General features: G+C 41.7%; 1 protein-coding gene across 2 annotated transcripts; it reads right to left on the bottom strand.

Moving 5' to 3' along the window:
- Positions 1-4,532: 4,532 nt before the first annotated feature.
- On the bottom strand, positions 4,533-26,731 carry hdlbpa (high density lipoprotein binding protein a). 2 transcript variants are annotated; one of them, XM_039810900.1, is made up of 28 exons: positions 26,631-26,731; positions 24,365-24,436; positions 19,423-19,537; positions 19,146-19,312; positions 17,303-17,518; positions 17,006-17,212; positions 16,689-16,904; positions 15,605-15,811; positions 15,404-15,511; positions 15,174-15,278; positions 14,884-14,962; positions 14,637-14,776; positions 14,450-14,554; positions 13,404-13,517; positions 13,197-13,283; positions 12,968-13,099; positions 12,646-12,864; positions 11,978-12,199; positions 11,649-11,867; positions 11,376-11,514; positions 11,121-11,272; positions 10,524-10,628; positions 10,297-10,431; positions 8,375-8,518; positions 7,893-8,072; positions 6,325-6,441; positions 6,062-6,202; positions 4,533-5,959 (listed from the first exon to the last, which is right to left on the bottom strand). In XM_039810900.1, exons 3-28 carry the CDS (start codon positions 19,496-19,498, stop codon positions 5,870-5,872), a joined length of 3,822 nt encoding a protein of 1,273 aa, XP_039666834.1. In that variant the 5' UTR covers positions 19,499-19,537; positions 24,365-24,436; positions 26,631-26,731; the 3' UTR covers positions 4,533-5,869. The 2 variants fall into 2 exon arrangements, with proteins under 2 accessions (XP_039666834.1, XP_039666835.1); XM_039810901.1 differs by having other exon boundaries at positions 11,121-11,269.

The raw sequence follows: 26,731 nt of genomic DNA, 5'->3' as shown, positions 1-26,731 counted from the left end.
CCACAGACCAATTTCACCTCAGATGGAGATGACTCCTTCTCAAGGTTTCAACTACAATGTTTCAGGACATTCTGATGTTGTTTTCCAAAATAAGAGGCCCCCAAAACTCATATATCGCTTTTACAATTAATACGAAAATCATAAAAAACCATAAAAGTCGAGCTTCCACAGACCAATTTTAATGGAGAGGACACCTTCTAAAGGTTTCAACTACAATGTTTCAGGACATTTTGCAAAATGTTGTTTTCCAAAAATAAGAGCCCCCCCCCAAACTCAAATATAGATGTTTTTTTTGTGCTACACATTCGAAAAATTATAAAAAAAAAGTCCTAGCTTCCACAGACCAATTTCACCTCAGATGGAGAGGACTCCTTCTCAAGGTGTCAACTACAATGTTTCAGAACATTCTGATTTACAGCTTCAAAATAAAAGCCTGTCAAAGTCAAATATGAGACAAATTAGATATGATTTTGGATTCAATTTAAAAGGAAGCGCCCTATTATCAAAGAATAATTCCACTTGAGGGTTATAGTACACGACCCCATAGTTTGACCCAGTAAGTATCAAGACATTCTGATGTATAGTTTCAAAATAAAAGCCTGTCAAAGTCTCAAATATGAGGCATAGAACATATGATTTTGGATTCAATTTAAAAGAGGCCCGTTATCACAGACTATTTCCACTTGAGGGTTATAGTACACTACCCCCTTGGTGGTGTCACCCATTAAGTATCAAGACATTCTGATGTGTGTGTTTCAAAAAAAAAGCCTGTCAAAATGTCAAATATGAGACTAATTACATATGATGTTGGATTCACTTTAAAAGGAAACGCCCTGTTATCAAAGAATAGTTCCACTTGAGGGTTATAGTACACGACCCCATAGTGTGACCCAGTAAGTATCAAGACATTCTGGAAAGCTGGAAAGCATGAAGACATGCTGGAAAGCATCTTCTGTTGGGGGTAGATTTGCTGCTGACGAATCTCTGGTAGATGCTAATCTGTACCTCAGCACATCCAGGTTGGATGTCCAACCAACTTTTTCTTTTGGCCATACAGAAGGAGGGCATACCTTCTTGCCACAGGCAAAGCCTCTTCCAGGCTACCAAAGAGTCCACATTTAGTAATTGCCTGTAACTTACAAAGATGGGTCTTCAGTGAGGGCAGTGGCCTTCCCAGTTCTGTACAAACTGCTTGTGGTGTTACAACCTGTGAGGGCGTGTCATGCAGGTAAACAATCACAAAGCACTGCTCCAAGCTTCTGAGCGATCAGCTAGGGACAAATCTTTCCTCAAGGCCATGTCCCGAGTGCATAAACACTGCTGAGGATCCAAACATCCCTTTGCTTGAATAGTATAGCAGCAAAACTAGTACATCTGTATCATCACATTCAACAATTAGACAAGAATGTGACTGTGCAAGGTGTATTGCATGTACAGTGCCTTGCAAAAGTATTCACCCCCCTTGGCTTTTTACCTATTTTGTTACATTACAGGCTTTAGTTCAATGTTGTTTTTTTTATCTGAATTTTATGTGATGAATCAAAACACAATAGTCTAAGTTGGTGAAGTGAAATGAGAAAAATATACATAAAATTATTTTTTAGAAATAAAAAACAGAAAAAGTCAATGTGCATAACTATTCACCCCCCTAAAGTCAATACTTTGTAGAGCCACCTTTTGCGGGAATCACAGCTCTAAGTCGCTTTGGATAAGTCTCTATGAGCTTGCCACATCTACATCATCCCATTCCTCCTTGCAAAACTGCTCCAGCTCCTGCAAGTTGGATGGTTTGGGTTGTGAACAGCAATCTTTAAGTCTGACCACAGATTTAATATTGGATTGAGGTGTGTTTGGGGTCATTGTCCTGCTGGAAGGTGAACCTCCGTCCTTAAAAAAAAAAAAAAAAAAAAAAAAAAAAACCTTGAGATGAGGTGTCCTCTCCATCTAATGTGAAATTGGTCTGTGGAAGCTAGGACTTTTATTTTTATGATTTTCTGAATGTATGGACAAAACAGCTAATATATGAGTTTTGGGGGGCTCTTATTTTTGGAAAACAACATCAGAATGTCCTGAAACATTGTAGTTGACACCTTGAGAAGGTGTCCTCTCCATCTGATGTGAAATTGGTCTGTGGAAGCTAGGACTTTTATTTTTATGATTTTCTTAATGTGTAGACAAAACAGCTAATATTTGAGCTTTGGGGGGCTCTTATTTTGGAAAACAACATCAGAATGTCCTGAAACATTGTAGATCACACATTGAGAAGGAGTCCTCTCCATCTGAGGTGAAATTGGTCTGTGGAAGCTAGGACTTTTATTTTTATAACTTTCTGAATGTGTAGACAAAACAGTGTATATATGAGTTTTGGGGGGCTCTTATTTTGGAAAACAACATCAGAATGTCCTGAAACATTGTAGATCACACATTGAGAAGGAGTCCTCTCCATCTGAGGTGAAATTGGTCTGTGGAAGCTAGGACTTTTATATTTATAACTTTCTGAATGTGTAGACAAAATAGCGTATATATGAGTTTTGGGGGGCTCTTATTTTGGAAAACAACATCAGAATGTCTTGAAACATTGTAGATCACACCTTGAGAAGGTGTCCTCTCCATCTGATGTGAAAGTGGTCTGTGGAAGCTAGGACTTTTATATTTATGATTTTCTGAATGTATGGACAAAACAGCTATATGAGTTTTGGGGGGCTCTTATTTTGGAAAACAACATCAGAATGTCCTGAAACATTGTAGTTGACACCTTGAGAAGGTGTCCTCTCCATCTGATGTGAAATTGGTCTGTGGAAGCTAGGACTTTTATTTTTATGATTTTCTTAATGTGTAGACAAAACAGCTAATATTTGAGCTTTGGGGGGCTCTTATTTTGGAAAACATCAGAATGTCCTGAAACATTGTAGATCACACCTTGAGAAGGTGTCCTCTCCATCTGAGGTGAAATTGGTCTGTGGAAGCTAGGACTTTTATTTTTTATGATTTTCTGAATGTGTAGACAATACAGCTAATATATGAGTTTTGGGGGGGCTCTTATTTTGGAATTCAGCATATCATGCAGTTGTCACAGAGGTTGTGAGGTGTGCTAAAATCTTTCTTTCCTTCTTTCTTTCTGACAGACAGGCAGGCAGATAGACAGACAGGCAGACAGAATAAATGAATGGGAAATTGCCTTCTTCAGAAAATTCCCTGTTTTTAGTTTCACCGTAATAGCAAGTGTATACGCGCACCGCGAAATATAGGGGTGGCTAGTTTGACCGCTCATTTTGAAGTGGAGGCTGGCTTGACTGCAAAATTGGAAAATTAACGTTAACCAGAAACCAGCAAGCGAATAAACGGATAAACATACGCTGTATCTGACTCACCTTATTTGATGTTAGAAGTCCATTGTCCTTTCTTTTTGATGAACGTGAAATATCCATATAATGTTGCTGTGTTAGTCATTTTGTTGGAAAGAACTCAATTCACTCCATGACTGCTAGCGAGCTAGCCAACTAGCTAGCTAGCTAGTCAGTAAGCTATCTAGCTATGCGATAGCATTAGCAACACTGGGAAAATAACGTTAGTTAGCCAAGTATTAGCTACATTAAACTGTGACAGAGTTGTTTCAATTAAATGTCGACTTTCTCTTTCGAAGTGACATGCTTCACAATTACCTTAAAAGTTTATTTTCCAGAGACCTGTCCACTACGCGTTGGCAGGACAGTTGGCGCTTTATTTTTAATCAAACACAAACTCGACACCTAACGGAACTTTCTATTCTAGACTAGTGAGGCTCGTCGTCGCCACGTTTGTCCACACACACGGACTGTCTTGCTGCCGTCATTTCACTTAATACAATCTATTAAAATGACGTCGATGGCTAATGTGGACAGATGATTCAGGCCGGCATTTGGAATTACATTTGTTAATACAGACATCGATGGTGTGTCCGATGATGACTTAGCTAAGCCTTTGGTGAAATCCAAACTGTTCATTGAGGGACACCATGGTACATTCATTACAGGATACCCCAAAACTAATGACAAATGTTCTGTGAAACTGCTAACGTTAGATTCGTGGCAGGTAGAAAGCTATACCCTTAGTTCAAGATAAATATTTTGACTGCAAAGTGGAAGACTTTCCCTCATTTGTGTGCGTGTGGGTCTCAGGGACTTCATTTCCTTTGTCTGAGATTTTTTTTCACTTGTCTCCATTGATCTAAATGCAGTATAGGGATATAATTGAAAATGTTGCCATTGTATGTTTAAATTCCCCAGATGTGGTGCAGGTACAGAGATTGGGACACCCGAGTAAACTCAAAATCTAATGAGTGGATAATAATAAGGACCTCTCCTCTAGCACCACCCTCGGGCCAAAATGTAACAAAGACGGACATGCAAACCCACAGTTTTAAGTATCCGCATTAACAGTATCATGCAACAGATGCATCAGCTTTGTAATGTGCCAGCTTCACCAGTGTTGTTGATTTTAGGTCTTGTTATATTCCATGAGTAACTTTGCCCTTCACAAAAGAATCAGAAGGATGCAGAGATTTTCGATTTTTATTGACTTTTTGGACAATTTCTTTTCCAGTGTCATCCGTAACCGTTCACTTCAATGGTATTTGCATAATCTTTCATTCAATGCTAGGAGGATACAAACCAAGGTAGGCTGATGCAAGATGTTGAATTAGCAGCTAGCAAGCTAAATCTGCACTCCTCCGGCAAATTTAAACTAATTACAATAACTGGGGTGGAAATGTTCCAAGAGCTTTCAAACGGAACAATAAACATACCTTCCAGTGGTCCATTAAAAATGCACCTAGACATCATCTCTACCTGGTTTGTATCTTTCTAGTTGTAAGGCTGATAAAAAAGGGCAATTGCTATTTAACAGAACAATCTGCATAGCAACTGGAAGACAAAGGGACTGGACACTGACCCAATACAGAGGATGAGTAACAGGACATCACTAGACAGATAGTTGGCACGAGATGGTCTGCTGTTTTGCTCACAAACAGTCATATTTTGAATAGTGATTTACTTTTGAATGTCAAAAAACGTTCATTCAACGGTTAGTGTGAGGTTTGATACGTTGGAGCTCTAGGCCTAGTGTTGTAAGAAGTTTAGTTCTGGCATGATCTCCGAGCATCTGGCAGTTTGAATGAGTGCCACTGCGGTGGCTGACACCACCACCCCTCCCCCCTCCCCTTAGTAAAGTTTACCAATTCATAAGGCTACAAGGTACGTGCCACTACTTGACCATATTCACAGAAGCACAGTTAACAAGCAAATGTAAAGATGTGACAGAGGACAACAACTACAGTGTGCTTGAGGGCTCACAACGGACAATTTTCACTCAGCTACACGAGTAAAGCAGGCGGGGGGTGAGTAACTGAAACAGCTGGCCCCTGTCTGAACATGTCACCAGCAGTTATTCAATCCCTTTATCCCACCCTGCGAAGGCAACTAAGGGCAGCTCAGAAAAAAAAATTTAAAAAAAAAAAATTCTGTCTGGCCACCATTGAATTTGGTATAAGTTCAAACCACAATGAAATGTCAAGTCTAATTAACACTTAAATGCCAGTCTTGTGCAGACTGTGTAGACTTAACCGCAACATCTGTCGTATTTTTTTTTCTTTTTAGCGCAAGACAGCATTATTTAATGCAGATACAAAGCTCACAAGTCAATTACAGTATCTGAAAGCACTTTTAGACTGATGAATCTGTGAGGGCAGACCAGGATAAATACACAGAGAAGGATGACATTCTCAGAACTGAAGACTTCTAGGGTCAGCGGTCAGTCCAGGTCAAGAGGGTGGGGGACGATGAAGGGGAAGATTGTGTCCGGTTTAGTTCAGGCCCATCTGTAGCAGCATGGCTTAGAAGCGCTTGGGTCCCCAGGGGGAGGTTTTGGTTGCCACTGGGGCTCCAAAGCTGGGGAAATCTTCAGAGCTGCTCATATCAGGGGCCTATAAGTCAACAAAAAAATAAAAATATAATTCAGGATTAAGAGAGGAAGGTGTGACCAATTCTAATTTCAAACAGTGTCAGGCTTGCAGGGAAATGCTCACCTTCTCATTGCCAGTGGTCCAGGGAGCCTCCCTCACCACAAAGCCCTTGGATGGCCCACGTTGTTCATCCATGGCAGCAGCGCTTCCCCCAGGAGGCCTCATGTAAGCCATTTTTGCCTCATTCTCCACAACATCTGCCAACTGGCACAACAAAATGTAACCGTGTTAATAAGGAAACTTATTATTTATTTATTTTTACAGTGGATGGTATACATTTACCTCTAATGTTTACTAACAGTTGTCATGCATGTGAAAAAGCTTACATATTCCTCTTCCAGGTTAAGAAGGTGGTCGATGGCTTCATCCACAAGCTCAGGGCGACCTGTGACTGTCACGAGGTTTGGGTCTGAAGCGCCATTCTGGGGAAACCTGAGATCAACCTGGGGGAAAAAAATAAATGGATGAGCCTATTCAAAGACTGGATACTTTTTAAAATGATAAAAAACAGGGACTGAATTTTTTTTTTTTTTTAAATGGGTCAAAGACATCCAAATGCCCAAGAGGCATTCCTGAAATTTTCTTTTCTAAAAATATATTTATGTTGCTCTCTCGGGAATCCCACACCTAGGACACCATTATTACACAGAGCTGGCTCGTCATGGGTCTTACCCTGTTTTCCACCTTGAACCCCCTCCAGACCTGTAGGAAGAAGCATGTTGCTAAGCTTGTTCATGTTTAGCTGTTAAGAGTAGGGATTACAAGAGTAGCAAATCCACCTTCCCTAAACCAGCCCACCCCAGTGGGGAAAAACACCCAGGCCAAAGTCAGAGCCATGACACCATCATCATCATCATCATCATCATCATCTACAGTAGATCATCGATCGTCGGAGTGTGAGCATTAATGTGATTAGATCAAATCCAAGTCTTTTTGCTTTGATGGGCAAAAAAAGTGGTTGTTCACAGGTGAGAAAAGTAAATGATTACATCAATTTAGGCATATTAGGGTAACGGCCAAGTCCAACGCCAAAGAGCGTCTGTATTCTTTTGTTATCGCTGATGGGCCATCGGTTTATGGTCACTGTGGTATCCCCTGCACGAGCTGCGCAAGCACATTACCCGTCGTTCGCGTCCAGCGCGAAGGCTCTGCAAGTTCCAAGTGGTTGCACACTTCTGAATTTTTGTAACCGTGCGTTCCATTTCTACATGGATGTCCGGGAAGACTGGCTGAGAAGGTTCGCCTTTACAAACACCTGTAAGATTCTTCATGTACAGACCGCAGGGAGTCAAATGGCCTTAAATATATGGGATAAGTGAGAGACACCACACTGGGGAAAAGAGCATTTTGCGACTTGGAGACAAGTTGCAGTGACATTTCTGAAATTTACACATGATGAAAGAATATTGTGGGCCTACATACCTTAGTGTCATAAGTGCATGTGAGTAAATTGTGTTGCGCAAATAAGTTGCTTTGTTCCATTCAGTCTCAATGTGCTGTACAGCCATCAGGCAAATGCGTCAATTTGGCTACGGAGGAGAGTACCAACGTTAACAGCGCTGCTCCTGGCGAGTTTCTTTTTTGGGAACAACGACACCAAAACCCCCTCTATTTGGTTTTCTAAACATTATTCTATCGTTATGACAATATAAGAATGTGCAGAATAGGTATTGAGGGAACGACAGGCCAGGAGGGAAACATAAGAAGGAACAATGACGGAATAATTCCATCTTTTTAAATCACAACGTCCAATGGCGTGGGGCTATGGCGGTTCCAAAGTTCGGATTTTGCCCAAAAGTGCACCGCTATCAAGGGTGCTACTTCTGACTCTTCAATTTTTATGTTGGTTTATTCCACTGACGAGGAAAATGTCCTGTCCTCTCAGTAGCCTCACCTTAAACTCATCCATGATCTTGCGGATGCCCTTGCCACGGGCTCCAATAATGCGGGCATGGACCCTGCTGTCCAGGGTGATGTCCTCCGAGATCATCTCCTCTAGCTCGTCCACTATAGCCTGGATGGCATCGCGTGCTGCTATGGCTTTTTGCTCATACCCTGTAATAGTAATTTGATCCTGTGGGGGAAACGGCAGCAAATTCAACATGACATGGAGATATGGGGAGTAAAAAAAAAAAAAAAAAAAAAATAACTTATTCCTATGCAAGGCCAACCTGAAGGTGTTTGTGAACTATTCAAACACACCATAGTAACTGAAGTTATTGGTAGCTCTATTCGTGTTTTTAATGTAGCAATGATATGACCTGGTAATTTAGCACTGCTTAATGTGCTGATGGAGTACATACAGTTCACCTTTTACCTCCATCATATTTGATATGTAAATAAAAAGGAAATACAAGTTCTGCAAGAAAGCAATACCTGGTTTTCATCGTTCTTCTCTGGGAATTGGATGTTAACGTCATGCTCAGTGCGGATGGTCGTTATAATGGCACCCTTGCGGCCGATGATTTTGGGGTGATACTTGGGGTCCACAGTGATGGTCAGCTTGAAGCTCCTGAGTGCCTGTAGAGGGGGGGGGTTGACGTAAACACTCTGGGTTAGAACTCCAGGGAGTTTAACACGGGACTCATTTCTACTTCTTGTAGAACTGATGGTCACCTACCACGATAAAATAAGTTAATAATTAAGCACTTTCCTTATTTAGTGTTATCATGAGGGCGGCCTTATAAGGCCTTCAAAGTAGGGCTGCATGATATATCAACTCAATATTGTTATCGCGATATCACGTTGCGCAATATTATATCGAAAAGTATGCAATATTTTGTTAATTTTGTGGAGCGATGCGTCCCGTCCGTTGGCCGGTGTGGCTTAGTCGTGTTCGATTCAGAGCCCGTTTGAAACACTATAATGATTTATAGTGTTTCAGTGGCCAGTTACCGTGCCACTTGCACATTAGTGCACGTCAGCGCACAGATCCACTACGTGACAAACCCTATGGAGCGTACCACGTGACGTATGTGCATATTTCGACAGAGGGACAGCGTAAGTGTAGAATGGAGACAACAAAACGGAACAAATCAGAGAAGCAAAAAAAAAAAAAAAAAGAAAGGACCTAAAGAGAGAGCGAAGGGAGTCAGTGGAGCAAAAGAAAAAACACAAAAGTAAGAAAATGAGTGTTGCTCAGGGAAAAGACAAAATAACAGACTGAAGAGGAAACTTTAGTGGCCAAAAATAATGCCTCCTCGGCAGCTTGGAAAAACTTTGGCTTTAAGTCAAAAAGTAGTAGTAGTATGCGAGAAATCAAACTATGTAGAGCTCAAATATGTGCCGTTTTACGAAAATTGATGGCTAATTGCAAATTTGGTCAGACTGTGTCGGAGTTCAGGAGCTGCACAGTCGGATGCGACAGCGGCCGGTGCCTGCCTGTCCCGCTGTGAGCTGGCTGGAGCTCCGTCACGGCCAGCAGCCCGCGGTGCTCCATACCCAGCGCAAAGTCACCGTTTCTGGGTTACTGGACTACCAAATGCCGCTGCCCTGACGGAGCTCCACAGCCGGCAGCTCGCTGATCTCCCTCCCCTCTTCCTGCTAAATGGCGCGTGTGCGATCTGCGAGCTTGTTACGCCCCGCAATCTCTTGTGGAGCATTTTAACTTTGAAAAACCACAGGTTCCAGTTAATCTTATAATGGGATGTGTGTGTTGAGTTATTTAAACAAACGATCGGGGAACTAAACGCCTCTTGTCCGCGAGTCTCCTGATATAGAGCTGCAGCCAGCTCACAGCGGGGTCTGGGAAGGAGGACAGGCCGGGCTGCTGGTCAGCGAACCCGGCAGGCACCGGCCGGCTGTCACGTCAGACTGTGGAGCTCGTGAACTCCGACAGTCTGACCACATTTGCAATTAGCCATGAATTTTCGTAAAAAAAAAAAAAACAGCCCATTTGAGCTCTACATAGTTGATCTCTCGCATAAAAAAAGTCTCAGAAGTGAATTTAGTAATTCACTTGGCTTAGGGATCATTTCATTTCTATTAAAAGTTTGTAGCCGACTTCTCTATTGGCTGGGGACGTCCCTTACGTTCTAAAACCAACCTCTGGAGACTTGACAAGCTGAGTTGCAGCGACACCATCAGCGTATCGGAATCGTGCTGAGACGGGCCGTTTCAGACCACTGCAACTTCTCTCTGCAACGTTTGTAAAAACGGTTTTGTCTCGACGCAAATCTTTGGTCTGAACTGTGGTTACTACAAACCAGGCATAAATTCTGAATACACTGGCTGTAAAAAAAAACAAAACAAAAAAAAACACTTTGAATACACATTCAAGTTCTCTACACAATACTAACCCGATCCTCCTGGTCGGCCTGCAGCTCTTTGACGCGCTCCAAGAGGCCCTCTTTGGCGCGGTCGAGGTGATTGGCCAAGCCGGTGATGGAGATTTTATCAGACTGCTGCTCAGGAGCAGGCACTTGAATATTAACCTGGGAGGCAGAAAGTGAGGTCACTCTAAATTAGAAGAAAAATTCAATATTGTGCATCCCCCATGTGTCAACACAAAGTCTGTAACACACACCTCAAATTCATCCATCATCTTGCGAATTCCGCTTCCTTTCTGTCCAATGATGTAACGATGAAGCTCAAAAGGCACTTCCACCTCAATAGTGACAGGAACCAAGGCCTAAGGAAAGGAGACAGGTGTGTTTGTGAGGGAACAAATCTCTCTCTCTGTGTGTGTGTGTGTGTGTGTGTGTGTGTGTGTGTGTGTGTGTGTGTGTGTGTGTGTGTGTGTGTGTGTATATATATATATGTGTGTGTATGTGTATATATATGTGTGTGTATATATATATATATATGTGTGTTGTATGTGTATATATATATATATATATATATATATATATATATGTGTGTGTGTGTGTGTGTGTATGTGTATATATATGTGTGTGTGTGTGTATGTGTATATATATGTGTGTGTGTGTGTGTATGTGTATATATATGTGTGTGTGTGTACATACATACATACAGCGACTTTGAGTCCATGAAAAGCGCTATATAAATTCAATTTATTATTATTATTATTATTATTATTATTATTATTATTATTATTATTATATACATACATACATACATACATACATACATAATAAATTGAACCTCCGTTATGAATGCTAACCTTCAGTGCTTCCACAGCAGCCTCGCACCGCTCTTTGCGACCGGAAATTACGATCACGTCGCACCTTTTGGGTGCGTTGGGATCGACGGGCTCCTTCACCTCTCCATTGGCCTCGCCGTTCTCCTGAATAGGGGCCTCTGCAGGAGGTGCTGCTAAAAACGGAGGGAATCAAAGTTTGAGGAGAACATTTTCATAAAAAAAATAAATAAATAAATGGATGCGATTCTTAAGTCTTCGCACCGATCATGCGTTTACCTTGTTGGTCCTCGCGCTCTGGGAACTTAATCTGTACATTGTGATCTCTAGTGATCTGCTGGATGCGTGAGCCCTTGGGACCCATGATAGAACGGTGGAACTTCTGAGTGATCACACACTCAATGGTAACTTGAGCCTCCTGGGAAAGAGAATATTCAAATGGGAGGGAAAAAAAAGAAAGTAAATTAGTTAAATTAACAGAAGAGTGGGGGGGGGGGAAGAAACACACACTCTGAAGACCATCTAAGCAAAACAAGACTGTACTCTACTAACCAAGTCCTCAACAATCTCCAGCATGCGCTTTTTGGCTGCTTCCACGCATTCTTTGGCTCCTTTGAGGGTGACCTTATCGCTCTGTGTAGCCGTGCGAGGGAAGCTCACCATCACGCCACCATACTCATCGGCAAGGTCCCTAAGGACTTGGCCACGGCGAGCCACAAAGTAGCGATGGTGCTTTGGATCGACGTTCATAGTGTCCTCGACGACGTTGTCCTGTAACCAAAGAGTAAATGTAGTTAAAAAAAAAATTCAGGTACGGTGAGAGAACCACAGCCTCGTTCTCCCTTGTCCTGCCGTGTTCAAAACTCAGTTTGGAGCCCTACCAAACTCTTGATGAGTTCCTCCAGCTCCTTCTGGGCATCCCGCACGGCTTCTTCAGTGCCAACCACAGTGATGAGCTCCTGGTCTTTGTCGTCGGCGGTGGGGAAAATGATCCTGGCCCCGGTGCTGTCGCGAACCTTACGGATGTTTCCGCCACCTTTGCCAATGAGGAACTTGTGATATTCTGGCTTTGCACGCAGCTCGGCGGTGTGACTCTTCGTTTGCTGAAGAAGAAAAAAATAAAATAAAAACATTTACAAAATGATTTTCTACAAACAAGAAACCTATTATAAGTCAACCTGAACTTATAAAATAGGTCAGCACAAAAGATCTTATTGACTTCAGAGTAAGAACCGATGGAAAATTCCTTCAGGCAAAAAACCCTGATTTTAATTTGCTAAACTCAATTTCATCTTGAGGGAGCAAAACGCCAGCAGTCAAAACAAATGTCAGCCTGTATTTTGTGACAACTTTGCCGTTTTCATTCCGACAGCTGAAAGGACACTTAAAGTAGTTCTCGGCATGTGGTAATGTACGGCCAACCGAGGCACAGAAGCAGCTCTTTTTTACCCTGCTCTCTACGCCCCCCCACCCCCCGTCTAATGGCCGCCAGTTTAGAGAGGTCGACAGAAGTTCAAACTTTTTATCATTTCGAGACATTTATACAAACCTTCTCCTCTGCCAAGGCAAGCAGTTGCTGCTTGGCTTTCTCCACCTCCTCCGCAGGGCCTCGGATGGTGACCTTATCAATCCCTGAGCCCTCAGTGGGAAAGTGGATGTGCACGCCTCCACACTCCTCCATGATGGAGCGCACAAAACGGCCCTTCGACCCAATCAAGGAGTTGTGCAGCTTGGAGGGAATGGACACCTCGATCTCTGTGATGTTTGCCTGAACACAACAAGACGCTAATTAGGCACACTGTATGTACTAGATTTAAACCCATCTGCCAAAGCTTTGATGAGACCAATATTCCATGCATGCACGCGCTTACCAGCTCCTTCTGAATGGCCAGGATGCGATTTCGTGCAACCTCACAGTTTGCCTTCTTGCCTGTGATGACAATCATCTCGGAGTTGCTGTTCTCAGCAGGCAGGTCAATTCTTGTTGTCGTTTCCTCCCGAATCTAGAAAGCAAAAGAAAACAATAGTCAAGTCGAACATGGACACCTTTAAAAAGGCCTCATTGAACCGCGTACATATCTCTTTTAAAATATACAGTACCTTCTTGATATTTGATCCTCCTTTTCCAATTATGTTTCTGTGGAACTGCTTGAAGATGGGGACTGAGAGGGAAAAGCTGTTCTCCACCTGACAAAAAGGAATCCCTGAAAGTTACCACCCAACTACACCAAAGCAGGTATGGATGCCAAATTAAAACCATCTTTTAAAATACCACCCTGACCAGGTAACACAAGAGTAAAGATTTACCATTTCAGCCACTATCTTCTGCATGAACTTTGCACACTTTTCCACCTCGTTTCGCGGGCCTCTAAGTTGAACGATGTCGCTTTTTTGTGCTGGGTCGGGGAAATTGATGATGACCTGGAAGAAATTTGATTAGAGTTATTTTTATTTCTAACTAAAGACAGAACACACAGCTCACAACCTGAAGACATCCCCTCGCCCCCTGAATCCCTCCCCACTCGTCATCACCACTTGCTTAAATTAAGAGTTATTAAGGTACATTTAATGGGTTCGGTACTAGGGCTGGAAAATATGCCATATGCGACAATGTTGTTGAATATCATGATAATGATATTTCTTGCAATATATAAACAGATATTAAAAAGGTGCTGTAGGTAGGATTGGGAAGATCCAGGGACTTAGCCAAAAAATTTGAATATCAACAACTCCTCAGTCCCTCCCCCTTTCTGCTAAAACCCAAAACAGTCTCCTAAGCCCCTCCCCCCACAAGGGAGAATGAATCCGTGTGCATGAGTAGTGACTGACACGCAGTTAGACACCCCCCCCGGCCCTGATTGGTGCATCTGAACAGGGAGCTGTGGATTTTTGCAAATCGCACTACAGGCGGTATGTAAGTGGTGCCTACTTTATTACCTGCTTCATGTAGTTCTACTGGAACATAGGGTCAGTTTCAGCAAATATGACGATGAAGTCTTACCTACTGCACCTTTAAAGTGTACTCAGTTCTGACTTTCTGTTGCTTTTAGTATTCTTTTAACATACAACAAATTGCTTGTTGAATTTAAAACAAATAAAAGGATTTCTAACATTTTATTGAACAAACTGAAGATTGAACTGAACATAAAAGGCACTACTTAAAAAAAGAATGAATTACATTTTAATTAGCAGTTTTTTTACTGATATTTTCTTTCAACTAACACAAAAACAATCCCGTAATGTCTATGATGTTGCGATGGCGATTTATATAAAAAAAAAAAAAAAAAAATCCTATTCAGTACAGACAAACCACCACCATATATACCAACCCACACCAACAGTTACCAACTCACCTCAGGGAATTTGTCGCGCACTTCTTTTATCTTCTCCCCTTTTTGGCCAATGATGGCTCTATGAAAACGCTGTTCAATGATCAGGTCCTTTGTACGCTCATTCTCCTGTTAGAGACATCATATTTAGTAACGGCACATCGGGATCCAATTTGCAGCGTATTGCCTGTGAACCCCAGTTTGAACTCACCATGCGCGACGCCAGCTCGAGCAGCTCCTTCTTGGCTTCCTGTACACCCTGGGGATCCCCCTCAATACGGATCAGGTTGCTTTTCTCGTTGTCGGGGGGGATACGGACAGTCACCTTGTGCAGCTCTTTGATGCGGTTGACTACAAATAAAATGGACAAATGAATGCCTTTGAGCATTGCTGATCCAGTTTGTGTTGCCCTGTTGCAATTCAATACACCAGCCTTTGGACAGCAACACCGTACTTACTGTTAACACCTCCTTTTCCAATCAGGTGTCTGTGGAATTTGGGATCCACGCTGATCTCTGTGTAGTCCATACGGCTTATCTTTTCGGTAGACAAAAGCATGAATATCACTGGAAAACATCAACTGCAGCTTGTAAGTGTTGTTAAGGTGCTTTACTCTCGATGAAATGCCACTTTTAGGTCCTTTTATCTTACTTTCTAGCCCATGACTCGGACATCTCGGAAGAACCCTTTCGATTGGCTTTGGGTCTACGTCCAAAACTTAAAAATTGGATAATAACTCAATACTCACCAAATCTGTAACAATGACTTCAATCTGGCCCTGCACCATCTGCACGTCTTTGGTGGGACCCTCCAGGGTGATCTTATCCTCTCCCTCGGTGAACTCAATGTGCACCTGAATGCAAAATACATGAAATAATAAGTTACAAAATCAAATTTTTTATTTATTTATTTTTTTTTTTTTTTAAATGAGTATTTCAAATGCTATCGGTAAGAAATTCATAATTTTAAAAAGCAGACCTTGGGCATTTGTTGGGTAATCTTGGCCAAGTTCTGCCCCTTCTTGCCAATGATGAAACGATGAAGCCAAGAAGGAGCTGTGACTGAGGAAACCGTGTAGCTGTTTGCCTGCGAAAGGAAACAGGTTCTTCAAGTTACTCCTCATTTCTTTTTTTCCTATGTCAAAAGGTCATCACTAGATCATTGTCAAACGTTGCACACCTTGGCATAAACTTCAGTGAGGGCCTGACCCAGACGGTCCGGCTCCCCACGGAGGATGACAGTTTCTGAGCTGCTGTCGGAAGGTGGGATCTCGACTGAGACACCAGTTTTCTCCAGGATCTCCTGCAGAGTGTTTCCCTTGGGGCCAATCACATACTTATGCTGAGACTTCCTCACCTCCACGGCAATGGTGGTGGCATTCTTCTTCTGCAATACAAAAAGGTTATTTGATCAGGGACTTGCAACATTCAACCTTAAATTAGATTACTCATACCAGTGTGATCTGTATAGGGACGTAACAATGCAATTTTAATTTAATTTAAATCTCTAAAAGATTACAACCGGTTCAGATAAAAAAAAAAAATATATATGAAGATGCAATTTTTAAAACAGTCTAGGGAATGACGCTAGTTAACATAGCAGGTAACGTTAGCTGGCTTAAACGCGGTTAAAATTCTGACAGCTAAACATTGTAAAATGGGATTGTATTTCACTGGAAAAGATCCCAACACCGGGACGCACAACAGTCTGCAGCTAAAGCCACAGAGGAGACTAGCTGCACTTTGAGACAGCGTGGACACTGCTGCTGTCGGATAAACAACAGTGACTGGACATAGGGTTGCATTTGGGTCCGGCTCCTTAAGGTTGTGTTGCGTTCAACGTTACTGTAAAAATACCCTTCTGCCATCTAGTGTTTCTTCTTTTTGTCGTTTAACAGCAAATAACTGGTGAAAAAAAAGTTGTCCTAAGTTATCATTACATTTTAAATAAAATCATTTAAATTTGACCATCAGCAATAAACAAGCCTTTCTATAATTTCTTTTTTTATTTATAAATTTGTTATTTAAAATGAAATACTATTTCAGTTGCACTTTTAATAAGAGGACACATCTGCGGTTTTGCACAATTTATATAAATAAAAAGGAATCATTTTCAGTCATTTCATTCGGTTAAAAAATAAATAAATAAATAAAATCGTGAGAAAAATCGTATAGTGAACTCAGAAAGTGTTGAGTGTATCGTTACATCCCTAGATCTGCCATCAACGCAAACTTTCCTTGTAATGGTTTTGATTTTACCATACCTTGTCTTCATAAATCTTCTTGATCATGGTCACAGCAAGGGCCACCTGCTCCTTTTCCCCGGTGATGACAATCTCCGTCTTGTTCACGCTCGGAGGGGGGACATTAACACGGGCACCGGTCTCCTGCATCATCTCTCCTACCAGCTTATTGTAGGCGCCGGTGATGAAGGGGTGGTACACCTTGTCAATGTTCACCCTCTCTACAGCACGCTTGTCCTAAAAAGAGGAGGAGGGGCAGGTGGGGTAAGATGATAATCTATCCTAAAGCTACGATTTCTGGGACGTATGTCAGTTAACCGTCTCGGGGGACTCGTTACCTGCTCAGCAGAGATCAACAGGATCTCATGCTTTGCCTTCTCCAAGCCCTCCTTGGTACCAGAGATCTTGATCTGGTTACTGGGGTCGTCGGGTCGTGGGATCTGGATTTTGGTGGCAGTCTTGAGCTCGAGCTCCTGAAGCTTCTCCCCATTTTTGCCGATGACAAAACGATGGTGCTCCTTGGGGATGGCGACAGTAGCTGAGGCCTGTTAGGGTTCAAATGCACAGTTGGCACTTTGGTTCTTCAATGAGTTCTAACTTATACAGTTACCACCAACAATGAAGGATCTCCTGACCTGAGTCTGCAGTCGGGACACAATCTCCTTACGGGCCTTCATCACGGCATCCAGCTTTCCAGAAACCATGATGGAGAGACCCTGATCTTTTGCCAAGGAGAGTTCCAGGTGGGCTCCGGTCTTGTGCATGATGTCCACACAGACCTTCGCTTGGTCTCCTTCCCCAAACTGGTTGAGGTCCTTGTACTTGCGCTCCTCTAGCGGCACATGGAAAACCTAGTTGTGGAAAAACAATTCGATGTGATAACGACCAATTGTTACATCATTGCTTTGATAGAACTTTCAAAATGAAATGAGACCCTTAGGGGCCGTCCACACGGAAATGTTTTTTTGTGCAAATGCACGTTTTGCATCGTTTGGGCCGACCGTCCAGACGAATCCTGCAAACGCACTGCCTGAAAACGCACTGCCTGAAAACGCACTTTTTTGAAACCAGGTCTCAGGGTGAAAAAAATCCAAAAACGGCTCTCGTTTGGCTTCGTATGGATGGTGAATACGGATCCGTATCGATGATGTCATCGCCACACCACTTTTTTACACCCTCTCCCACGGCCGCTGACGCACACAACTGCGGTGAAGCTAAGCGAGCATGTCCCATCTCCATGGTCAAACCAACTCACTTCATCTAAATACTGGGTCTCTGCTCCCTGACCCTTCCCTCTGGATTCTACACAAGATATATTGCTGACGTTATGTAGCCAACGTTAAACATCGCTAAAGTAGCTGACCGCTAAAGTAGCTGACCGCTCCAGCAGCGAAGTAACGTTAACGTTAGCTGCTATGGCTATCTGTTTATAAAGTGGAAGTAGATAACTTATCAACTAGCTAGCTAATCTGTCTGCTTATCAACTCCTTGAACGGATTATAGTATCTTTTACCACGGCTTATTGTAGAAAGGCTACTGCAAGAAAAACGTATAGATTATTAAAAAGACATCATTCATGGATCATTGATGTTTGTTTGACTGCCGATGTTAGAGCTAGCGAACGTATGCGCGCTAACGTTAGCTCGCTGCTAGCGCACTGCAATCATGCAAAATAAAAAGCAAACCAACAGCACATTATACAACGTAAACAAAGACACGTTTTCTTGCGGCGGCCTTTATAAAATGAGCAGTGGTGAAAGTTATTATAGTCCATGGATGTATTAAGAGAAAATGATAATCTAGCTAGTCATGTTATGATGGGAAGTGCAAGGGACTATGCTCTTCTTCTCCGTTTTTTGGTGAATTTCTGTAGCCGAAACAGCGCCGCCTATAGGCCTGGCATATGAAGTAGCGTAATTTACAAGTGGATTCGTTTGGACGCAACGTTTCTTGAAACGAATCCAGGGAAGACGGGTAAAAAAAAAAAAGATTGTTTTGGTAAGTGTGGACGGGGCCTTAGTTAGTACGACCGTTCATAACACTAATGCGTGTGTGACACCAGCTGGTCGTCACTTGTCAAGAGAGTCCAGCAAAAACTCCGGTCTTTCCATTTATTTTGAATGCCTGTGGCAAAAAGTTAAGACCGATTCAACTTTTGAAGAGAAGCAACCTTCACTTCAACTCTCGCTTAATCTCTTTTCTCTCTCTCTCTCAGCTGTCTTCACATGCGGCAGACAATTTTGACACCCCTCCCCCACCGCTGAAGCCTCCAATATTCGCTGTTAAGTACTGAAGCTTCAAAGCTCAAAAAGTGGTATTTGGTACAGACCTAGTGGATAATCAGGGCATTAAATTAGCCTTAAAAAGACCAAGTGATGAATAGAAAAAGGTGTATGTGGAAGTACAATCCAATTGAATTACAATACACAACCAGCAAACCTTTTCATCCATGTATTAGTAACTTTGAAAAGGTTATACCTGGGTGATAACAGAAGACTTCAGAGGACGGATCTTGGATGTCCAGGCGTTGGCAGTTTCCTGGGTCCCCTCAGGTGAGGCCGCCTTCTCGGGCAGAGGTGGGAAGGCGTCCTTGTAGGTTGGAAGAGCATCCTCCTCCTCTCCAGCACTGGGTCCTGCCCCAGCAGCTGAACGAAGAAAAAAATAAATAAATAAATAAATAAATAAAACAGATGAGGCCACTTATGGCTCGGTTTGCATTTTACAAATCAAATGTAAAAAAAAAAAAAATACTTACCACCACTCTGCTCTTGCAAGAGCCCACTGCGGTGCTCATTGAAGCTTTCCTGCGTAAGTACAGCGACTGAGCTCATGGTCAAAATCCCACGTTTACACAGAGTCCGAGTGTGCCACTGGAAGGAAAGTTTGCATTATTTTCAAAAGGTTTGGCAACAGAAAGTGCAGAATAAACCAATACTTTTTTTTTGATTTCTTTATTTAAAAAGGGACAGTGCACATTAATCAACATGAGTACAATGTCCAACATGTAAATGTGCCAGATTTAGCCATACAGGCTAATTTTCATCTGTAGTCCCTAGCAGGTTGATGACTTAAAAAAACAATACCAACAAGTACACATAAGATAACAACATATGCTTAGATAGGTAAAAACATATCTGATACTACATAGATACATCAACACATACAGAGACAATACTGTAGCAATGAACACAAACACATTATTCTGTTTTATGGGAACATATTTGATCAGCCAATATTTTATGGATGTGGAGAAGGATTTGATAGATGTTATGTTCCTTAATTCTGTGGGTATGGTATTCCATGTATGGGCAGCACGGAAGGCTTGATTGTTGCCCATTTAGTTGTAAAAATGCAATGTCACAGAGAAATACTCAAATTTGACACCAAGGTTTCAGGGCCTTTAATAAGTCAGCAAGATTTTGGGACACACACACACACACACACACACACACACACACACACACACACACACACACACACACACACACACACACACACACACACACACACACACACACACACACACACACACACACACACACACACACACACACACACACACACACACACACACACACACACACACGTTTAGTGTCAGTCTAACTTTTTTTTCTCTTTTCTCCTCGGGGCTAAATTAAGTGGTATCGGATAGGTGTATTGACTTATAACCTTTTAAAAAAATTAAATAAATAAGTGCTCTAAGCGATGTCACGCGTTTTTTTAGGCTACAACATTTTTTTGTCACATACAGCAAACATCTCCTCACTATCCGCTAGATGCCTGTCCCCTGAACACACTGTACAAAAACACGGCCTCTGTAGACAGCCCAGGCTCCACAAACGGCAACAAAAACAAACTGCTCCAACCTGCTCCACGAAAGATACACAAATAGTGTTCCAGCCAATAACCAATAAGAAGGAGGTGTGTGTGTGTGGGGGGGGAGGGGCGAGCTAGTCTCGTTTTGTTTGAAAATGCTTTTGACGTCAACAAGAATAACGTCTCCCAACATCGCTTAGAGCACCTTTAAGACAGTATCAAAAAGGCATTTCTAATACTAGTATCGGAACAACTCTAAAATCCACACCAGTAATCGGTTAACACTTAATCATCTTAAGCCCCTGACACACCAACCCGACAGCTGACCGTCGGCAGAAAAGGCAGTCGGACTGATCAGTTGGCTCTCTGAGGTCCAAAAAGTGCCTCGGAACACACCGAAGAGACGCCGTCTTGAGCGTACAGTCTGCGCGTGACGCAATACAAAAAATGAAAACCGGAAATGACAACACGTCACATGGGCCTGGCTTATCCAGCCAATAGTAATGGCGTCTTGTTCGTAATATGAAAAAGCCGCCTTTTGGATTTAGCAGTTATTGCCACCCTGTGTATAGGTTTTGCACATCAGCACAACCACACAACCAGTGACGAAGGGATATGATAGGCTCCATATTTAATGAATAAATTAAGTTTTGCATTCATCATGATGGCTAGAACGAGATAAACAAGGCTCCTGTTTGAATGATGGAAAAAAGGGAATTATCTGAAGTGTCACATGCACAGGTTTAGCACACAATACAAGCTTATCATAGGTGGACTTTGGGATTTTCCCCATTATCTAATCTACTTTTATCAACAGAAGGCATGTCTCTCATATAATAATCACTTATTGTCACATTACCATGTCAGCACTGTGTTAATGTATGCTGAGACTGAGTGGCGAGTGACGGGATTAGGCCTTAACCACAAAGAAAGCACTGGTGTGGGTAGGGCTACAGGAACAGTACATGTTGTCTTTCTAGAAGAAACCAGTTTGTCTTCTGTACGGCACTCAAGTGCTATTCTAAGAAGTTTAACCTAGTGAGCAGGCTCCAGGGTTAAGAGGATTTTCCCCCACTGACGCCTTTGTAGGTCCATGTTAGATAGGATTAAAGCAAAGATCCACTAAGAGAATACTGTGATGTCCTACCCAAGGTCTTTCAACATGAATAACTATTTCCAAGAAATAAAGCACAAAGCCAGACCTCTAATCTGGGCCATTAATATAAAAAATAAAAAAGACCCTACAGGTAGGGCTGCACAATTAATCGCAATTGTATCGAAAGTGCAATATTTGTTAATGGCAAAATGTGTCAAACCATTCTGAATTTTCTGTATTGTGGTGCTGCAGAGATGTCATGGCCTTTTTTTTTTTATATATCTAGATCTATCTAGATCTCTATAGATAGATAGATAGATAGATAGATAGATAGATAGATAGATATCATTTGTGTGTGTTTTTATACACACACAAAAACAAATCACACTAATCATTTTAGTTCCTTTCAATGTTAATAAAAAAATGAAAATCATACAAAAATGCTCATTCCCTCCAATATCGAGAATCATATCGCAATATCATTCAAAAATAATCGCAATTAGACATTTTCCTCATATCATGCAGCCCTACCTACAGCTATTTGGATTTCTGACTTATATAAAGCTGGAAGTGTTGCTTGAGTTATTAACAATAATTAGGTTCCTCTGCAAAGCAGCAAATAAACAAATGAGTGCTCCAACTCAAGCTCGATTCCACTTCACTGTCGATGAAACTCAATACATCATTAGGAGCCAATGCTGTTGTGTTTTTCTGGCCGGCAGAGGAACTTTGTGGGCCAACAAAAGCAGAGGGATGAGTTTTAAGGGTTGATTTTGCCCCGAAGCATGGCCAAAATGTATCTGAAAGCATAAAGAGACTCCCAGATGTCACAAATAACTTATTATTCAGTCCCTCCAGGAATTTGCGATGTCGCGAATTCAACCAATCACCGCAACTTCACCCAAATTTGACCAATAACCGGAAATTCCCGCGACTTCAACCAATCACAGTAGTCCCACGTGCCAGACTTTGTGTCAGTAGGTGACTGAGAGCCACCGACCAAGCGAGAGAGAGAAAACGGGTTGATGTAACACACGTACCAAATTCATTTCCTTGTTTCTGATATGAAGACGAGACGTACGTGACTCGAACATCTCACACTTACCAACAAAACGTACAGCGAAAGTCCGTGCAAAACATACAGACCGTCCTGCTAACGTGTATACATTTCATCATCAAGGCTTTAAAACACACACACACACACACACACACACACACACACACACACACACACACACACACACACAACACACACACACACACACACACACACACACACACACACACACACACACACACACACACACACACACACACACAAACACACACACACACACACACACACACACACACACACACACACACACACACACACACACACACACACACACAAACACACACACACACACACACACACACACAGTAAATTGAGGACAGCTACGCTCGTTATTGTAAGTGCAATGATAACTTAAAAGTCCAATAAGTCCTTTATCAAACCGTATGAATGTGTGTCCCAGGCCAGGATAGGAAATTAACTAACAATGTAAAGATCAACAAGCCACTGACACATATGTTTGCATTTGATTCACTCAATAAATTATTTTTTGTCTTAAATCCACCAGCCATTTTCATATCATACCAACATTTGCAGCATCCTGAGCCTTTTTGGTGAAGTTACTAGGGAAAACTCAGCCCAGAGTAGTTTTATTCTGCCCGAAAAAAAGTTTCCTTTTACATTTAAAAAAGTATACCTACCCCCCCACCCCAAAAAGAAAAACAGCTACTTTTTTTGTTGCAATTTTCACCATATCTCGCAACAAAAATACAAAAGATATTGCAACTTTTATGGCAATTTTTTTACGAAAGCTCCCGCAAAAATCTAGCATTTTGGGCTGCAACAATCTTAAAAAAAAAAAAGAAAGGGCTGCAAAATCCTGGAGGGACTGATTTTTCCCCCACAGAGCAGGCAATTGAAGAAAACTCACTTCGAGCTTCAACAATGTAGTCGTCAGTTGAGCAGGCAGTTTTTCCCCTACATGTTTCAGACCCCCTTTTAGTGGCCTCTTCCTTGTCAGGCTTCATAAACTTAAGGCTGCCCTGCCCAGCACTCATTACGGTTTGCGAGCCCTGTTGCCAATACAATCCTTCATTTAAAACATTAAGGGAAACATTTAATATGGATATCATTATCTTGACATGTGAACAACTTTGAGGCAAAAGTAATTACATTTTTGGCCTTCTCTTGTTGACATTTTTTGTAGCAAGAGAAGGTGCATAGCATGTCAAAGTCATCCAGGATGGGGGACTTTATATTTAAATTCAATGTGTCGGTTTCAGTGGTTTTTCATAGTGAGGATTTAGGATTATTTCAAGTTTTTTTCCCCCCCCTTTACAGAATAGACTGAAGAGAGACTGAACATAAAACACTATCCTTTGCAGCCTGCTTTAACTTGGATAAAATATCCCCGCAAAGTGGAAGGGAGGTCAGATACTATGAATATGATGTTTCAACAAGTCTCCAGGACATCAAGCTTACTACTGTGGGACAAAATACATATTGGCTTTTTCCATGTCATTACTGTGTTTTTCAGCTTGCTTTGGAGATAGAATGCCCCCGGTTGCCCAAAATGTCAGTAGGAAAGCGTTAACATCTTTGAAAACTTGCTCAGCCAAAGTGTTGAAGCTTTGTACTCCACAATCCTAATTATGCTTCATTTTTACAGGGCAAATTTTTTTTATTTTATTAGTGTCAGTGCCTACCATGCTAAATGTTTTAAGAACTTACCAGCTAAATGGTCAGTTACCAGATAATCCGTCCTGTAAAGATGCAATTTCCCGTCAGCCTGCCAGCTTTTGCCTGAAGACCACAAAAAAAATAAAAAATAAATGATGAGCTGTAACAAAATGACCAGGATAGTATTTTTATTAGTTTCAAAGATAGACAAAGACATTATTATTTCAGGCCTCATTTTAAAACATTTGCACAGACTGGCTACTATAAGTTATGTGTGCATAAAGAAGAAATTGTATTCTCAAAAACATCTGTATGATCAATTTAATGTAATTATGTGTAATAAGATGTGTATCATGTCCCATTAACTAAAACTACTAAAAAATGGTTAATGACCAATACCAATAATGGATATTTTTACAGTCAACAGAGTGTTAAACAAAAGCAGCTTTTACTAAGGCCTAACTTGTATATTTTTGATAGTAGTGCTTCTAGTGAGACCAGTAGTAAAAATACTGCCACAACAGACAACTGAAACATCCAGAAACTGAGAAGTATGCAGATAAAGTTGATGCCAAGAAGCACATCACTGAACTCCTGTAAAGTATAGGTGCCATTCGAGCTCACTCTCCTTGACAAGCATCTGGCTTCTATAATTGGATACTGCCCTGTCAGACAGAAGGACAGACCTGGCAACTAATTAAGCTGCTGTGGGTGAACCAGGTAAATAGGCCATTGCTCTCTTATACAAGAGCAGGAAAAAACACACAATGAATGACTCTTATTATAAGGGTGTGATTATTAAAAGGCTAGTTTGCCACTGGCGTCACCAATTTCCTGTCCCTCCAGAATGTTAATAGACATGGGTTTAAATGACCACTAAGGTGGGCACGGGGGCCCCTGGTTGGTAGGGGGTTAAAGCCCCTTTTTTTTAAAAATTATTTATTAAAAAATATGCAAAAAAAAAAAAAAAAAAAAAAAAAAAAAAATTATATATTAATATTATTTATTTTATAAATTGTTTTTGTTTTTCACACACCCTACCCCCCCCCCCCCCACACTTATTAAACAAACTAATCATGTTAATGCCCCTTAATACTCAGTCAGTTAATAGAGAATAACTCCATGGAGTTAAATGACATAGCTACGTGTGAATTACAACACAGTGACGCCAGGTTGTTTTGCTTAAACTACCTTGTCATAAATGCAGTTTTGCGTTTAAACTGGTGACCAAGATAATAACTACATTACTCACGAGTTCCAAACTCATGAAGCCCAACCAAACAAAGAGGTTGACAACCTATCTTAATAAAAATGTAGCGTCATATTATCTAACTTGCGAGGTCGTTCATGTTATAAATGAGCTGTTAACTTGCGTTACGCTTACGTGCTCGTCTAACGTTAGCTAGCTAGTTAGATTTGCATTCACGTTAGCCACAGCATGACAACCTTCGAGCCTATATAGATAACGTTTGTAGAAGCAGAAAAGTACACAAATCCCAGCTTAAGGATTTAAGTAGCTGGTTAGTGGTAGTGCTAGCTAACACGATATCAAGTCAACTAGCTAGCTGACAGTTGCCAAAGACACATTACAGTTAATGCTAGCTGTCGTCATGTTGGCTAACGTTTATCAACCATAGAAATGTAAGATCGAGACAAAGTAACGTGATCTTCACTGTCAGGGACACTAAGATAAGTTGGAGGTTTAGCAAATATGTGTGCATCTTAGTAGAAGTTGGATCTTCAGTAGCTAAATCCCTGTCGCATGGATTACTAGCTCCGAACCCCAAGCTAGCTAACGCTAGCTAGCTAGTTAGCAAACTTGCTAAAAACTTTGACGGTGGTGTGTGCGACTGTGACACGTAGCTCCTCCGCTAGCTTGGCTCACTCAAACAACCCAACACAGAACTTCAAGCTGTACCTTAGCCAACAGCTAGCTAATGACATTAAGCTAACGATGGATTGGAAATCCTAAAACCTTAAAAAAACACCTTAATAAAAGACACTTATACACTGAGGTCGTGTCATTTTTATATAAATTCGCCGGCACAAACACGGTCGTAAAAAGTACAGGTTGATAGCCTAAGCTAGCGAGCTCATGTTAGCTTACAGTTTGTTCGACTAGCTCGCTAAGTCCACGTAGGCATACAGCTGAGCAGGGGAGAACTGACACGGAGTCAGGCCAGAACATACTGTAACGTTCAAGGTTCACCAACAAGCTGTCTTCCCAGCAAGTACCACTCCACTGTATAAGACAGGTAGATGTCATATGTAATTGCAATACTGTCATACACGGTGAAAAAAACGGTGCAGTACTTACTTATTTTATGTTCTCGTCTGCCCTGAAGGTGCAGAAGCTGAGATGAAATTCCACTGGCGAGAAGGTGGGATTGTAGCCTGACGGATATATACCACTGCCGC

The sequence above is a fragment of the Perca fluviatilis genome, chromosome 9 (genome assembly GCF_010015445.1).
Source record: "Perca fluviatilis chromosome 9, GENO_Pfluv_1.0, whole genome shotgun sequence".
NCBI lineage: Eukaryota > Metazoa > Chordata > Actinopteri > Perciformes > Percidae > Perca > Perca fluviatilis.
This window is presented reverse-complemented; position numbering and strand designations above follow the sequence as displayed.

What these genes read in the sequence shown, in the direction of transcription:
- hdlbpa (XM_039810900.1), bottom strand. Translation starts at nt 19,498, where the DNA reads ATGAGCTCAGTCGCTGTACTTACGCAGGAAAGCTTCAATGAGCACCGC. An exon ending in TGTTGATCTCTGCTGAGCAG is followed by an intron (nt 16,905 to 17,005) that starts GTAACGAGTCCC and finishes TCCTCTTTTTAG; the next exon opens with GACAAGCGTGCTGTAGAGAG. An exon ending in TTAACCTGGAAGAGGAATAT is followed by an intron (nt 6,203 to 6,324) that starts GTAAGCTTTTTC and finishes TTGTTGTGCCAG; the next exon opens with TTGGCAGATGTTGTGGAGAA.